Genomic DNA, 17,210 nt, shown 5'->3' with positions numbered 1-17,210 from the left:
TCGATTTTCCACGAGTCGAAGTTGAAAAAAACATTGGGCGCGAGAATAAGAACTCTGGCGACGAGAATGCGTCTTCGCTGCGTTGAGGTTACCTTATTATAGGAAATTAACGCGTCATGAAATTGACGCGAATTTAAAACTTTCGCGTTAATTTAAGTCGCGTTAATTTTTGTTAACGTTAATTTCCGCGCCGTTAATTAAGTGGAGCGTTAATTTCCATGACGTGACGTTAATTTTCATTATTTTGGCCCCAATTTTTCGTTACAGTCCAGATGTTCTTGACTCCAAGGAAAAAGCATAATTTATCTGCCACTATCAATGATACTGTGAAGAACGCTTAAAGTGGGAAAAGTAGCACAAACATTGTTTTCGTTTAAGATTACACGCCTACAAGTGTTGAAATAAACTTGTTCCTGTTGTGTACGTCGCGTTAACTTCCTTCATTTTGAAATGTTCCCCCCTCTTTCGCGTTAATTTCCTTTATTGGGAAGTAATTTTTCCTTCAATTCGCGTTAATTTGAGTCGCGTTAATTTCAAATACCTTAATTAACACAAGCGTTAATTTCCTATAATAAGGTAAGTTTGGTTTTCTTTTTATTTGTCATGCACGCATGTAGGTTTTTGAATTTGTTTTATTCTAAGTGCCGCTATAATGATTGTGTTACTGTAAGATACAATATTTTACAAAGTATTTGTAAACAATATGTCAAATTAGGATACCCTAAGAAATGCTGGTTTTTAGGGGTTTTCGTATACGGCTTTGGTGCATCTAGGTTTTTCCCTTTTTCACTGCATGCTATTAGCCTTGAAACATTTGCTGAGATTGAAAAATAATCAGATGTGTTTCCGAGCATGTAGTGGAGGCAAAATGTCGAGATTCCCCTCCCGGAAGGTCAGTATAACGGAGAAACTCAAACCCAGCTGGAGGAATTATTTTTCAAACGCGTTTGAGTCCGTTTGAACTTCGTTATCATCAATGTAAGTTCCTACATCCAAGCGGAAAAAATTCAGGTCAAAGCTCAGTGGTGTTAACGTATACATTACGGGTACAGTCAACCTATTCGAAGGTTTACTTAAACAAGAACTTTAAGGAACGGCATTCGTGGAAAGCAGCTTCTTCTTTTTGTAGCTTATAAACAGAATATTAGTGTTAATGTAAGAATTATGTGTAGTAATTTTCAAAAGCTGACGATTTTATCGTGTTTAAATAAAGATTATCCATCCATCTATCCAGTTGTACCCTCTACATGCCTTAATCATCCTACGACCCGCTTCCGTTTAGTCTCGTAGCTCAGTAGGTAGGAAAATGGTGTTCTAATATGGAGGTCGATCGTGGGCTCGATTTCCACCAAGTACAGTTGAAGTTCCACATACGGCCACCTTCCTATAACAGCGACCTTTCTTCAACGGCCAAGCGGTTCCTGCCAACCGCACACCAACCGCTGCCGTTTATTCTGCTGCTGTTATTATCGTTGCTGTTGTAGTATTGGTTGTTGTTGCTGTTGTAGTATTGGTTGTTGTTGCTGTTGTAGTATTTGTTGTTGTTGTAGTATTTGTTGTTGTAGTATCTGTCGTTGTTGTTGTTGGATTTGTTGTTGCTGCTTCTGTTGTTATCGTTGCTGTTGCTGCTTTTCGTTGTGATTGCTACTGCTGTTTGTCTTGTCCTCGACCTAAGCACTATCCCCGGGGTTTCGTTCCTTTTTGTCAAGAATAAGGACAAAGAGATGGTCTCTTGCCTTAACTAGACCTCTCAGCAACCTTGCAAAACTCTCAAAGCCTGATCAGTAAAGTATACATACGCGATTTTAAACTTGCCAAACATCAATCTCCCTAAAGAAAACCCAGTTAGTCTGGTTTTTCATCACCAACACTCGTAAACAAGTTGCTTTTTTACCACCGTTCAAAGCGACCTCTATTCTACCGTTTTTAAACTCCCCAATTGTCTCAAACTCTTTACAATTTAGAGAGCCATCTACATGCTTTTCATTTTCGTTGTTAAAACTAGCTTGCAAAACTGCAGACTCAAGCTGATCTTTGGGAGCAATGTAAGAACCTGTATCAACAAATACTTTACGAACATTCACTGCTGGAGTAAACGCAACAAGAATAAAGTCATCTTTCTTAACCTGCTGGGTCCAGAAATATCCATAACCTTTGTTATAAGCATCTTGTGGATGTCCATGTTCAGACGTCATTTGGCTGCTAACGATCGCAGAAGGATTTAAACCCCTGTATTTGATATCGTACTGATCAAAATATTGCTCTCTTGATGCATCGGTATCACGACCTTTGTTTTCTGCAAATGAAGAATGACTTCCAGCATGTTGAAAAAGGGAAGCTGGTGGATAAATGAACTCTTCATCATAAGGTCGGTCATATTTGACCTTTCGCCAAAAGTCAATCAGCCAATCTACTGGCATTTCGTCGTACATAAGGTAAAGATACGTGGCAAGATTCTCCAAGTCATTGCCGTGATAAACTTTGGCTACGTGGCCCAAATAGGTAGCGTCTAGAATGGGCCAAGGCTTTTTTACCGAAGAGATAAAATCACGAAGCTTGGCATAAAAGCTTGGCGATGGAAGTACATCGTCTTCTATATGGAGATAATACTGCGAGAGTCCATGGCAATAACACATTAAAAATGCAAAGTCTATGTTTTGCTTTGAGCGCCAAAAGATCCTCTGCGGGTTATCACCAAATTTCCTTTTCACATTCGAGAGCGACGGGTAATACTCCTTAGGTGCAAAGATTACACGAATAAAACCTTGATTAATGTATTTCTCGAAACGACTAGAGGTTTCCGTCAAAGCAGTAGATTTAGGTGCTTCATCGAAGTCGGCGAGAAGTACCACTATAAAGATTTCACGTCGGTCTTTGTCGCTTGTATGATTAATCAAGCTTTGAATAGTTCGCATGAGGTAGTTATCTCCTTGTGGTCGAACAATTGATGAGATCCCAATAGTAAGAAACCCTAAAATGAGAGAAAAATATTTAACAATTCACACACTTAGAGTTTATAACTAACTAAATAAGTAACTGCTATATTGAGAGAGAAAACCACATAAGCTATAGCTGGTTTTCATGCGTGTCCTATATTCAGGTCGAATTGGAATTTGGAAATTCGTCTTCAGGAAGGAGGAAACGCGGAGAGTTTGGAGAAAAATCCTTAGAGCAAGGCGAGAACCAACAATAAATTCAACTCACATACCGTATGGCACTGGGCCGGAATCAAACCCCCGCCACATTGGTGGGAGGCGAGCGCTCTCACCACTGCGCCACTTATGTCCAGGATTGAACGCAAGTATCGTTTTTCTTCATGTTTGATTGTATTATTTTACATTTCCATATTACTTCATATTAGACAGATTTTGGTGTGTTTTGGTGAACTTTTATTAATGAGGACACTTTGTGATGCCTGTCATGAGGATCGTGCATCTCATTTGCGCTCAATCCTGGACATATCTGCACTGCGCCATCCTGCTCCCCGTATATGAGGTTAAGCCAGGATTGTTATGGTGGAGTATAGCTTAAATGGTTGACGGATCAAAGGAAACTAAAAAACACAGAAATAATAGTCTGTCGAGGAAGAAAAACACCAATCAGGTAAAAAATAAACTGATAGGAAGCAAGGGTGACTAGGAATAAAGAACAAGTGAGATGGATTGTAATTGAGAACCTCAACTGAAGATTTAATTATATACAAATTGCTCAAACGATTCTCAAACTGAGAGTGCATGAGACTGCGACAAATTTACCAAAGTTTGCAAAAAAATATAAGACGGTGAACTGAACAATTACGAAAATTCTCGAAATGCAGTTAATTACTTTCGAGGATTGCCAAAGAAGACGCAAAGATTTCAAATGTTTGAAAAAAAGGAACACGATACGATTTCTCATGCGTTTTCTGTTTTTCTTTAACTCTAACTCTTGTGTATATTTTCTGTAAATGACAAATAAAACAGATAAATAAATAAATACTAGTTAAAACAAATAATGTAATGAGGTAAATATTACTGAAGATAACCTTGAACCTTTTTTAAGTTAAGTTTGTCCATTCCTCCAACCTTTTAGGATTAATATTATTTTTTCAGGAAATATAAGATCACCTATCGCTATTTAAAATAATCATCATAACTACAAATCAGGAAAAATACTCAAAGCTTACCTTTAGTTTGTGGATAACTTCCTAGTTTTGTTGTTATGGGTGTGCTTACTATATTTTTGTCCAGGCAAATAGAGGGATGTGGCTCTGTCAAAAATAAGACAAGTACACAAATGAATTTCGATCACCATGTGTTTTTTTGCAGTGGATTGAGAATGAATTCGATGCGCGGAGGGAACCCGACTTTCTCTTCTCCTTTCTCTATCAAAATCCTCCACTCAGACTAAAAGTTCTGTAAAATTCCGAAGTGAGCTCTGCGCTTAATTCTATTATACAAAAGGCTGATTATGAAAAGAAAGTTGGCGACGTAGTCAGAAATGGTTAGTCCTATTTTTAAAGGTCAGTAACACATAGTGCCAAGATTTACACAAGATTACCACTCGTTAAAACTCTTTTAAGAAACATATTCTTTACAAAATGTTTTTCCTTTCGGACATAGCACCTTTGAATATTTAACTTATGGAAGTTTCAGTCCTGGTATTTTCGCACACTTTTTGCCATAATTTTGCGCGATTTCACTTTCAGTTAAAGGGACTATGTCACGGATTTTAACAGATTTTTGAACAGCCAAAATTCAGATTGGTGTCGTAGGAAATTAAAAATAATGGACCATTTTTATTAACAATTGCTATTTTAGAGCACTTAAACTGTTTGAAAAGCACGTTTGACTGCGGATGACTCAGATGGAAATGGATTGAAATTTGAAAACGTTAGCCAACGTTTTCAAATAGTTTCCGGTCTTATCATTTTGAGCATCTTGGTTTTTCCATGAAGTCCTAACCAAAATTAACAAAAAGAATCAGAATTCATCCTTAAATGTAAAAGTTGCTAAAAGAAAATGCCTGTCAAAAACGTATGGTTGCCGTGACAAAAGTAAGTAAACAAAATTATATTATGCCGAATTTTACCTATAATCAGATAAATTCCAGATAAGGCGAAGTGCAATAAAGCCTCGCTAAACGTTTTGCACAAAACGACTTCGTTAATTTAATACATAGACAATTAGTTATTTATACAGATCGAAATATGAATACGCCCTGGCGTTCCACACCAGGCGAATATAACATATATCCCCCTCTCTTCAGGTGAATAACAATTACATAATTTGATAATTTTACCGCATCAAAAGGGAGACATTTTGCTCCACACAACTTCGATAATTGTATGTACGCATAAGGTGATTTTTATATGACAATAATACATGATAAATAAACGTTTGCCAATAACGGCAAATTCTCTGATTTTATATGTACACAATTTGTGTTCATACGGATAGAAATATAAAATATTCATAAGTAAGTGTTTTGCAAATAAATAACGAGTTTTTGGATTTTATGATGTCGTTTATGCCAATCTAGCCGTCATTAATGAGAAAAAGGTACTGGAGAGAAAAAAAATGCAGGGTCAAAATCGCAACAAGCACATCCAGGAAAATGTACGGAGAGCCGAGATGTTGCAGCGACACAGTGGGACGTGTTGCTGTAAGATGTCCCTTCATGAATGATTATCAGTAACTGAACTCTGCTGAATTATGATAAGCGATATAAAGGATTAAATAAACAATTTCCTAAAAGTGAAACCTAAATTCCTTTGATATTGTTATCAAGTTTCCAACACGAGGTATACTGAATAGTATTTTTACTTTACTCACCTAATGATCGATCGTTAGCTTGTGCGGGATCAGGCTGAGTTGATATCGTGCTTTCGTCTCTTCTTCGCAATTCGTCCAATCCGAATGACGTGTAAAAGTTTATAAAAAGAGCTGCGATGGCAAAAACCGCGAAGAATATAAAGACAAACTCTAAAAGATGCCTGCGTTTAAATCTGCAACGCATACTTAAAATTTATTTGGTGTTCTTGAAAAAAAATTATTATACTAATCAATGTTAATTGAAACACTGAGCCACAAAGAAACGCAACGTGCGCATTCGTGAAGAGTGTTTCCTAAACTCCATAGAAACATAGTACTAGGGCGACACGTTGACTTTTTATTGATTTACATTTAATGCTTACATAACATTTCCTACACAAGCGAGCTGTTGACTTATTAATCAGGCGAGCGAGCAGACTTTACCCATACACAGACAAACGATTATCCTTTCTTTTCTTCGCAGAATTTGTTATATTGAAGAAGCAAGTGCTCAAATTACATTCTGAACCATTTTTGGACTAACTGAAGCAGTCTTTTTAAAATATGTTGAAGTATAGACTTTTTAAAATTCTTGGAAGCAAAGTTCGCTGAACTGGATTTTTTTAGGGAGATCACAGGCTTCCTACCCTCTGTGTTGTCGCGGACAGGTCGCCAAGCCTGAACATATACAAATTTCTCTAGTAAACGCATGACATTTGAGATTCCTAAAATTTAAGGAAGCTTTTATATTTGCCATACCAACTACGGTATGGGGCCCAGTTCTCGGCCGGGTCCAGTTCTCGGCCACTTTGTGTTCAACGCGTTTTTTCACGCCCCAGTTGAAATAAAAGAAAAAGTTATTTCCATAAAACGATAGACTGATTCTTTTGCTCTAAGTATCTTGAGTTTGATCCTTCAACTCGCTATAGAAAGCTCACACGTCGAGTTTACGCGGAGGTAGGTGAATTTGTTTTTTCCGAAAACTTGTTTGTTTACGGCTCCTTAAAATTCATGGATGTAGTTAAATTCGTATTTCATCCAAAAGCCCCTACCAAACGAGCTAATTTTTGGCATGTGAAACGTAGAATAATTCAGCTTTCCGCTTAAGTTAACTTTTTGTTGAACCGTTGTATATATTGGTCTTAATTTACTTCGAAATTTTTTCGTGCGACTTTTGCGTATTTGCCAGTTCTTGGCCACCCTGCTCGCTATCACAGTTTAGTGCTTTTACTTTTAATATAATTTCATCTGCTGCGGCAATATTGAAAGAAAGAAATATTGTTTTAAAAATAAAGTTCAATTAAATATCTACGTTTTGAGCTGACTTTTGTCTTTTCTATTATTTCTACAACACCTAACTCTTTCAAGACCTTTTCACTGCAAAATAAACCATCTAAATGCATTGGTCACACAACGTAGTTCTGCCGGTTTGCCAGACCCTGAACATAGGCAATTACCTAGGCGCGTTAAAAACCTTCTTTTCCAAAACAGTCTCATATTGTCGCCATCAGGTGCGTGCCCCACCTGCCTGGGTCCGCCGCCCCCCGGCTGCCGGCTTTCGCCGCTCCTGTCCTCTCCGCCTCGTCCGCGCCCCCCCCCCTCCCTCCTCCTCCCCCCTGGTCTCCTCCCCCCTCCGGTCTCCCCGTGTCTCTCCTCTTGTCTCCGATTGGGGGGGGTTCGCTCCCCCCATTCGTGTCGTCGGCAGTCGCTCCGCTCTGGTTCGTTTCAAACATATTAGATGGCGTTACTTCAGTTAGTAAAACAATACGAGACCGGCGTTCGAATGGTAAAACATTTTATTAATTCAGCATCCTTCTAGTCCTGCCGAAGTCCAGTCTGGGGTACAGGCAGAATGTTCATCAAGATACTCTTGGTTTGGGGTTTTAAAATATTTTAACTAGTCCATTCAACCCAGGCAACACTCAGAGCGCTGTCGATTGCATCTCCATTATGGCGTTCTTCAGTTAGGTAAAAGTTCAACTCGATCCTATAAATGCACGGAAATTGTATCCCTCCCGAACGCTTCCATATTTTTGCTTCATACAATGTATTTATGGCGTTGCTCTAACGTGGGTGGGGGGGGGGGGGCACTTCCTATAAATGGGTTAATGGGGATGTGCCGCTGGATGGGGTCGCATTTTCACGACTGGACTGACTGAAGTGGGGTCGCCTTTTCAAGCATTTTTTATAGGGTGACTAGAATGGGTGACTAGAAAAAAATGTTACTGTTTTTATTGCTGTTGTTCAATAATAGACAAACGCGTTAAACGGCTCCCAGAAAGTGACTAAGTTAGGGCGTGAAAATTACATTTTCCCAAAATTGACTAAGATGGGGTATATAATTGGCCATAGAATATGACTATAATGGGGTAGGGGTTCTGAGAGGCCAGCGGCACAAACCCAACAAAAATTGACCCAAGTACCCCCCTCCCCCCCCCCCCCGGGCTCTTACGAGACTAGAGAACGGGTTGCACACCGCTACTTTGGCTGCAACTTCTTTTTCTTCTTCTTCTTCTTCTTCTTCTTCTTCTTCTTCTTCTTCTTCTTCTTCTTCTTCTTCTTCTTCTTCTTCTAATTTTGAATCGCGCTGAGGTATCAATTTTGTTCTCGTCGTTTAGTATAAGCTTGGTAATATTATATTTGCATTAATTACATATCCACGATTGAAGGACTCAATAAAACCATAAAACAGCATCGTGTCCATGTTAACATGTAGAAATTGACATAAATAACTTCCGATGAAAATTGATAAAAATCAATAACAGTCGATAAACCAATCCTTATCGATTTTCATTGGAAATCGATATCAATCGAACTCACAACTTTTTTCTTTATCGATTCCTATCGAGTGGTATCGGAAATCGATATTGATATCGATTAATATTGCTATTGATTGTTATCGATTATCGGTTTATCGATTGACTACGCCTGGATCATCATACATATATATATGTATATATAAAAACACTAGGAAACTCGTAAAACATCTGCGCGTATTATCTGCAAAACCATCGAATAAGATGTATACATTCATTTAAGTAAACAAAGAAAAGATTATTTATTATTAGTATATACACACTCAGGGTGCGTTTCTTTGGGAAAATCCAAAATTGGATCATTGATCTCAGATCACATGGATACTTTGCTCCCAAAGAAACGACGAATCCGAAAACGGATTTTTTGCCATGACAACCCCGTAAACACATTTCGCACAGAACATAAAATATCAGCACAAATCAAGAGATTTTTCGTCAAATGTATCCTAGCTAAAATAATTTAAGCATACAAAATCTTTTACAAAACCCACACGTCGAAGTAGACCTTCTTTAGCGTTAAGCACAATGGGGCGAGAAAGCATCTGAGAGCGATTTCAAATGATTGCGAAATGATCAGTGCAAATTTCACTCGTGAAAATTTCAAAAGGATACAACTTCCGTAGGCACGCAGTGGCTGTTCTAGAAAACCTGTATCCCGTTTAAAATGATACTACATACCTATCTGAAGCTACTGTTTCCTTTTATCGTGAAATATTTTTTGTATTTTGATCGAAATAACCGCCTAAAACTTTCCGTATGGCAGTGTTTACAAAGAGCGAACCTGTATTTTCACAGCAAAGACCGCTGGGCCAAGGTACTTTTTTCGAATCCTTTCCCAAAGAAACGCACGGATCATGAATCCTAAAAATCCGGATTCAGATATGATCTGATGTATCCACTCGAAGTGTGGATTCTTCAGATCATTGAACCAAGATTAATCCATTTTCGGATATAGGTAAAGAAACGCAAAATCCGTTTTTGGATCAAGAATCCGGATTTGGATTTTCCCCAAAGAAACGCACCCTCAGTGATTTTGGTGTTTCAAGCAATCTGATTGGTTCGCTATCTCGGGCTAATGAGCATTATTCACTCCCTACGGAGTGAATAATGCTTGATCCAAACTGAAACAAAATGGCCGGCGTAAACTCGCGTTTCGCCGGCGTTTCTGAATCGCAAATACTCTACAAGAAGATGCTGAACCAGAAAAGACAAAAAAAGGCTAAGAAATTTGGCCTCATGGTTTTCAAAGTAAGAGAAGACTACATATTTCGCAATTTGCAGCACAATGTCCACACAACTCGATAAACATTTGCTTACCGTCAGTCGCTCTTCGCCCGGCATCGGCAGAAATGAATACCGCAGATTTATCGGCAGCAACATCAAGTGTTATTCAACCAAGATCCTCCACAAATATTCAGGAAAAAGTCTTTGTGCAAGAAAACATCCAGTTTTCACCACAGTTCTGCAGACATTCAGTGAGCTTATAATCCAAACTTTCAGGTGGATCCTTCGCCAACTGCTCTTTCAATTTTCAATTCAAGTGAGCTTTAAAAGCTTTGATTCAACTGTCAAAATGTTTTGCAAGCAGGTTTTTGATCAGATTGCAGGTTTGAGTGGTGTTAAAGGACCATTTTGCTAGATTGTGACGAGGATTTTATCGGAGATTAACTAGGCCATGTTTGAAGATTCTGTAAACTGTTTCGCGCATGTCGGTTAGTGCCGCTTATATGTACGTTTTCCACGCATGAATTGAGAGGTCAATTAAATCGACTTTAAATGGTTTCCTTCTGAAAACTTTGAGATCGCTTGTTGTTGAGATCACTTCGTGTGTATATACTAAAACAATTATTCTTTGAAATCTCGGTGAAAAGCGGCAGAATATTCACCTCGATTTCAAAGAATAATTGTTAATTATTTCATGATTGACACATTTTCTTTTTATTATTCAACAACCTTTATTTAACTTACAACCCTGTTGAATATTAACTAACTGAAAGTGCGGGTAGGGTTTGATGATGTAGCAGGGAAGAGCGGGGCTGATGAATTGAATTTATGATATTAATGAGGGATTTATCTGTATAAATCCCTCCTTTCAGGGATTTATACAAATAAATACCTTAAACGGGGGATGTTTTTATCCTGACCAAATCAAACCCTTGTCTGGACAAATTAAATTCGATATTTCCAACAATAAAGTTTTTAAAGCACCTAATACAAAACAATTTAAGCCATATAGGCAGCCCAAACATTTCTTAGGTTTACTTTTAATAAAAAATCAAGACTTTTGAAAAAGCCTTCTTATGTTTTTTAATTCATTTTGATCTGCTAAGCTCATTTGAATTTGTCACTGCATATTTATTGCCTTAGTTAAAAATTCCTTCTGCTTGATTGTCTTGTTTGAATACAACAACGTGCGTCGAATTCTTGAAATAATGGCATTCCTAAACGTTTCCTGACAACTTAACTGGAATTCGGTTCCGTTGACTGAAAGCTTTGGCCACAGTGAACATGTTCCTGTCGTTGGTTCAACTCTTCGTAAAATGTCCTTGCCGTTTCTCTGAAGGTTTTTCTTTGTGCGTTATGGACGCTGTTCAAAACACACTTACCCGCTCCTTGCAAACGTCACACAGAGCAAATCAAATCATCAAAACAGTCTCGTGTTATTCAAGTATGCTTGACAAGTCACAATGGCTGCGGTCACATCTGGGCCATCAACTATAGTTAAGACGGGGATAACTATAGTTAGCTATTTCGGTAATGTGTTCACCCTAACTATATATATAGTTAGGAAATTTACGCCTCGCTGATCCAAAACAATACAGACTAACCATAGTTATACCCAAGCAGGGTTCATAGCTTGAGTATAGCTAACTGTCGTGGGTCGTGGGTGGTGGGTGGAAGTCGTGGGTCGTGGGTGTGGGTAAAAGTCGTGGGTAACCAAAAAAAAATAAAAATAAATTGAAATTGAAAAATCGCTTTGTGTAAAGGAGATAAAATATGAGTATCGTATCTAAAGAAAACAATACGAAAAACAGGTATTTATCGAGTATAGCTAACTGTCGTGGGTCGTGGGTCGTGGGTGGAAGTCGTGGGTCGTGGGTGTGGGTAAAAGTCGTGGGTAACCAAAAAAAAATAAAAATAAATTGAAATTGAAAAATCGCTTTGTGTAAAGGAGATAAAATATGAGTATCGTATCTAAAGAAAACAATACGACAAACAGGTATTTATCTGATCATTGACAGACTTCTGTAAAGCAATTTGCATTGCCTCTTCCTCGTCTTCAACTTGGAATTTGAGCCAGCAGCTGTTGCTTAGGCGCGGTGGTGAAGTTCTCGGAGAATCTCGTTTCACTACATCCGCGTACGAAATAGAAGAGTCGCTATCGGAATCCATTATCGATCGACCTAAATATACAAATCTGAAAAGGGTAATTCTCAGGATAACTCGCAGCACGTTGTTTTCTTCCGGATCGTCGGTCGAAAAGGCGAATGATTTAAGTTTTACTATCAGTTACCATGACGCCTTAAAAATACAGATATGAGCGTGCAGTGGCCGTGGGAAAGAATGTCAACCTCAAAAAAGGACAGACAGAGGAATTGGAACCTAGGAATCAGAGAAGCCGGTGCTCTGTAATAAAAGCCTAGCCCTACCGTTTAAGAAGTAGCTTTGTTTTACAAAGAGAAATGTTTTCAGAGTGAAATAATGTTTTTTCTTGTGTCTGTTTTAATTTTCACCTCAAAAGAAATAAAAAAATATAAAGCTCTTTAAAGTCTTCCTCTCTTTTACGCCACCCCCTCACTCTCTCTCTAAGGGACGGACCATTATTTTGGAGAGGGGGGGGGGGGTGAAAATATTTTAAAAAAAAATGTTTGTCGGGCCTAGAAATCCTTAATAAACTGTTTGCAAACACGATATTTATAACAAAAAAAATAGTTTGCATTTCGACAAAAAAAAAATGTTTGTAGAGGTGCAAACACTTAAAAAAATTGCAGAGAAAAAATTTCATATCCCCTTTCCAAGAAAAAACACTCCGTCCCTCATTAGCCTCGGTCGGGAAAATAGATTTTTCTGAATAAACCATCGTGGTCATAAAGGTATTATTTTTGGAATAAAACAGCTGTTATTCAAGACAAAATCAAGCTGCTAAAAAAATTTAAGCGGCGCTACTCTTGGCTGTGAACATGTCGATCAGACACAAAAATATAGCGCGCCTAGCCTAGCCTAGCCTAGCCTGATTCAGGCTCTCTATAGTTACATTGACGAGAGCGAAGGAGTGGGCACTACATGTGCAGGGGCAAAATACAAGTCTTTGAACCGCTTAAACTTGACTTTACGAAGCAAAGGTATGGACGTTACGTTTCTTCTTTCCTTTAATCCCTAGTCTAACAACAACCGTACCAATTCTATTTCCAAAGTACACAAAGCGATTTTTCAATTTCAATTTATTTTTATTTTTATTTTTATTTTTTGGTTACCCACGACTTTTACCCACACCCACGACTTTACCCACACGTACCCACGACCCACGACTTCCACCCACGACCCACGACCCACGACAGTTAGCTATACTCTCATAGCTTAGTCTTAAGTTTACAAAAGAAAAACCAATCAGAATGCGACAATTCTTTTCGCACGTGCGAGATGAACATAAATATGCAAAACAAAGCGCGAAGGGAATGAAAAAATACATATCACCAAAGTTAGCAAAAATAAAGCTTGAATTATTCGGCGTCAAGCATCCTTACTTCATTTTACTTTCTTCAACACCGAGATGCCGTGCAAAAATAAAAAAAAATAGAGGAACAACTTGACACAGATCAACAACAAGGGCTGTCATGAACTAATTTATATTCGAAATATCCAAAAGCTAATCAGAACTAACTATAGTTAACTGCATTGGTGTGAACGCGAAGTCGACCGAAAGCACTAACTGCAGTTAGGTATGACGTCACGTAACTTGAGACTAACTATAGTTAAGGTCGCGCAGGACCCTTGAAATCATTATGTATGTATTTATTTAAAGAGTATGCACGAACTGCGACGACTGAAGCCGACAACAAACGAAATATTCCTGATTTTTTTTTTCTCAGAGTTCTTTGTACAAGTAATTACACGGTATTGTTCTCAGCCTCGCATCCCGTGCGCTGGAACATAGCGAATTATCATAATTAGATTCACAGCTTTAAATAAAGCACACGTTGTTGTAAACATCGACTCGGAAGGTCTTCGGAAGCCTCAAAACCTGCAATTTTGTGTCCAAGTTTTCTCCGCCGATAAAGAATTTCAAGAGTTGATTCGCGAGGAACATAAACTTGGTGTACTCTATTGTGTTCTGGCTAGAGCGAATTTTTAAATTTCCTTCTCAAAATGAAGATAGCATGTTTCAAAGTTTAGATTTCACATTTTTACTCTCTTAGAAGGCATCAACTTGTAGCAGTTTTTGAAATCGAAAATTTCGTTCTAGTGGGAACACAAAAGAAGTTACGATTTATCACTAGGCTATATAATCATTTAATTTGGTGCGCTGTGCTAGCTGAAAACTTGGACACAAAATTGCATTATCTTCAGTTAAACTTTTAAGGGCTTGTAACATCACAGACAACGGTCATCTCTCAGTAAAAGGACAATCATGATGTAATTCCATCATCCCTGAGTATCCTTATTAAATTTTAGAGGAATCGATATTCAAAATGTAGTGAATTAAAGCTTTACAAGACAGCACTCCAACAAGAAATTTGACTAATGAATATATTAATGAGCAAGGGTCCTGCGCGACCTTAAACTTTAGTTACGTCGTAGATGTGACCGCAGCCAATGGCAACAATAAAACAAAAGAAAGACTTAGTTGTTTACGGTCGGAGCCGAGGTACCACTAATTAGACAGCTTTTGTCCTGCTGGAAACGGGCTTTATATAATGATCCCTTATGAATAATATCATAAATTAAGTCAGATAAATACCTCGAACATCGGTATTAATCCATATGGATTAATGCCTCCGTTCTCGGTATTTATCTCTTACTAATTTCGCACTTCTTTGTTTATTTTCATGAATATTGGAACTCCGACAGGGGCGTAGCTAGCCTTGTAGGCCCGGGCCTACAAACTTTTCAGCATACTGGTATTTTTGAAATATAAAATAGAAAGCAATTGTTAACATATCTCAGCATTAAATATCTCGCTACTACCCTTCTCTGATGAGATTAAGGCTCGTCTAGCAAGTGCAAACTGTGGAGCCTTCTGGGTTAGCCAGGTGACAGGCAAATGCACAACGGCATGTGCTGTTGAAAAAAGTGCTTTTATTTTAGCAATTTTTTTTTTGAAATGTTAGAATTTAGAAGTTGTCGAAATACATATAGCTTCATATAGCTATACATGTAGCTATACATATAGCTTCTGAGCACCCCAAAGCGTTTCACAAAAGCTACCATGGGGGATCGATCCTTCCTGGCGGCAGCGCCACGGCTTTGGAACAGTCTTCCCATAAGCATTTGATCTGCCTGCACTAAAAGTGATTTTAAACAGAAACTTGAGACATTTTTATTTAGCAAGGCATTTTGTTAGTTTATATTAAGACTTTTTATAGTTTTTCTGCAAATTATTTTTCTTATAGCCACTTGTAAATATTGTAGGTTTCGTTTTTACTCGTGAATGCATAATGAACGAGTATAGTGGGAAACTTGAGCCATCCGTCCTTCCTTCCATCGTTGTTGACATTATGCAAATTAGGTATGCTCACAGGCGCTTTCTAAATTTCGTTTCCCTCGGCTGTGGATAAAAATACAGCTTTACAAAGGTATTATTTCAAAGACATAAGTGTAGAAAATACTTCACCCTGTAAATGAGAAACAATCGTTTCCCAAACGATGAAATATTGCCTTTTCGTATATAATAATCGCGACCATTCGGAAACGATGACCAGTGACTTAATGTATGTGTTATTAAGACTGGGAAGGTTAAATCACGGCACGATTTATTAAAGGATAATCAGTAAAAGAGTAACGAAACTCTATACAAGACAGATATGTATATAATATCCGTGAAAAAAATAAGAAGAAAAAAAGAATTTTAGCCACAGGGTATGAGAGTCGATCCCGGGTCACACGCTTCAGAACGCAGAGTAGTACCACTGAGCCATCGGTTTACTGAGCAATTAAATGATGAAAAAAGTAATTCTTATACCTAAGCGACCTGTTACATGTTCGCCCTCTTTAAATAAAGTTGATTAATATTATTAATCACTATAATTAATATTTTCCATCGATACTATACTGTTCAAAGGAACGATTCAAATATATCTAACGCATTCACGAGTAGGTCATAGACCTCTTTGATTAATTTTCTAAAGATTGGAAATAGGTTCTTATTTTTGTATCTATTGTAATGTTTGTATTGTGTATTTGATTATTTGATAGAAAATGCGCAATATAAATATTAAATATTATTATTATTATTATTATTATTATTATTATTATTATTATTATTATTATTATTATTATTATTATTATTATTATTTTTACAAGTGAAACCGGTAAAAACGATATATAATTATATATCCCACAGGTAAATGTGAATATTGATTAGTGTGTACCAATCAGATCAATCTGCAGCTAACTTTCATAAGCAAATGCCCACATTGTGCGGTTCCAGAAAATATCCATACCCACCCCAAGGATGGTCATTGGAAATTCTGAGGGGGATGGGGGTCTCAATAGCACAAATTTGTAAAAGTATGAAGCTAAACTGGAAATCCCAGGGGGTGGGAGGGTCCAAACCAAAGAACTATCCTTGGGGGAGGTATGGATATTTTTTTGGAATCACACCCTGTGGAACCAAGCCTGTGCTGCAAAAACACTTGACACATTAACTTAACCTGGAGTAAAATTTATGGTCTTCGATAATAATTATGTAAATTCTCTGTTATTTCATTATTTTTACATGTTTTTTATTGAAACAAAAAATTTTTGTCATGAACCTCAGAATGGTTTTAAAACTTACATGTAATAAAGTGTCAGTATTCACATGTAGCCTTATTGGGTTCTGGGATGTTTATATAATATAAAAAGCCATAAATGTCACTAAAGTATATTCAGGTTTAAACTGGCAACATGTGGGAATCAATCATGTGACAATTTTATTACATCGGACACAGTGTGTATTTTTGAGTTCATTTTGACTAACAGGAATGCCCTTGCAAAGTCTTCAAGTCACCTGTAAATAGAAACAAAACAAACAAAAAACTATTTTGTGATGAAATTGCTATTTTTTCCAGCATGCAGACTGTATATTAAAATTAAATGGCCTTTTTCAGTGTGTGAAAAAAACCTGACTGTTTTCATGTTGGGCTAGTGGATCCATTGTGTCCCCCTTATTAAAGGTGATAGATCTTGCTTTTGAAAGCAGGCGTTTTGGGATGGCCGAAGTTACCTGCAAGTAGCTTAGAAAATTGATTTGATATTGAATTTACTTTGGAAGACTTGAAAAGATAGCAATTTTCCATTGTCGTCTAGGATGTTTAAGACTGAAATGGCTCCCTTGTCCCTCCATTCTTGTCGATAAAAGCAGTTGCCACCAATCCGAATTTCTTTGTTATTAAAAAGGATA

General features: G+C 37.6%; 1 protein-coding gene and 1 long non-coding RNA gene across 2 annotated transcripts in view; one reads left to right on the top strand and one right to left on the bottom strand.

The window, feature by feature from the left end:
• LOC144646043 (uncharacterized) overlaps nucleotides 1-17,210 on the top strand; it is a 95,987-nt gene that overhangs the window by 15,885 nt on the left and 62,892 nt on the right. The gene's annotated exons all lie outside the window — the stretch shown is intronic.
• LOC144645528 (alpha-1,3-mannosyl-glycoprotein 4-beta-N-acetylglucosaminyltransferase C-like) lies at nucleotides 717-5,999 on the bottom strand. The gene is made up of 3 exons (XM_078505108.1): nucleotides 5,814-5,999; nucleotides 4,166-4,249; nucleotides 717-2,971 (listed from the first exon to the last, which is right to left on the bottom strand). The coding sequence occupies exons 1-3, from the start codon at nucleotides 5,995-5,997 to the stop codon at nucleotides 1,806-1,808; spliced, it is 1,434 nt and encodes a 477-aa protein (XP_078361234.1). The 5' UTR covers nucleotides 5,998-5,999; the 3' UTR covers nucleotides 717-1,805.

The sequence above is a fragment of the Oculina patagonica genome, chromosome 3, assembly GCF_052425735.1.
Source record: "Oculina patagonica isolate OP01 chromosome 3, crgOcupat, whole genome shotgun sequence".
Lineage (NCBI taxonomy): Eukaryota > Metazoa > Cnidaria > Anthozoa > Scleractinia > Oculinidae > Oculina > Oculina patagonica.
This window is presented reverse-complemented; position numbering and strand designations above follow the sequence as displayed.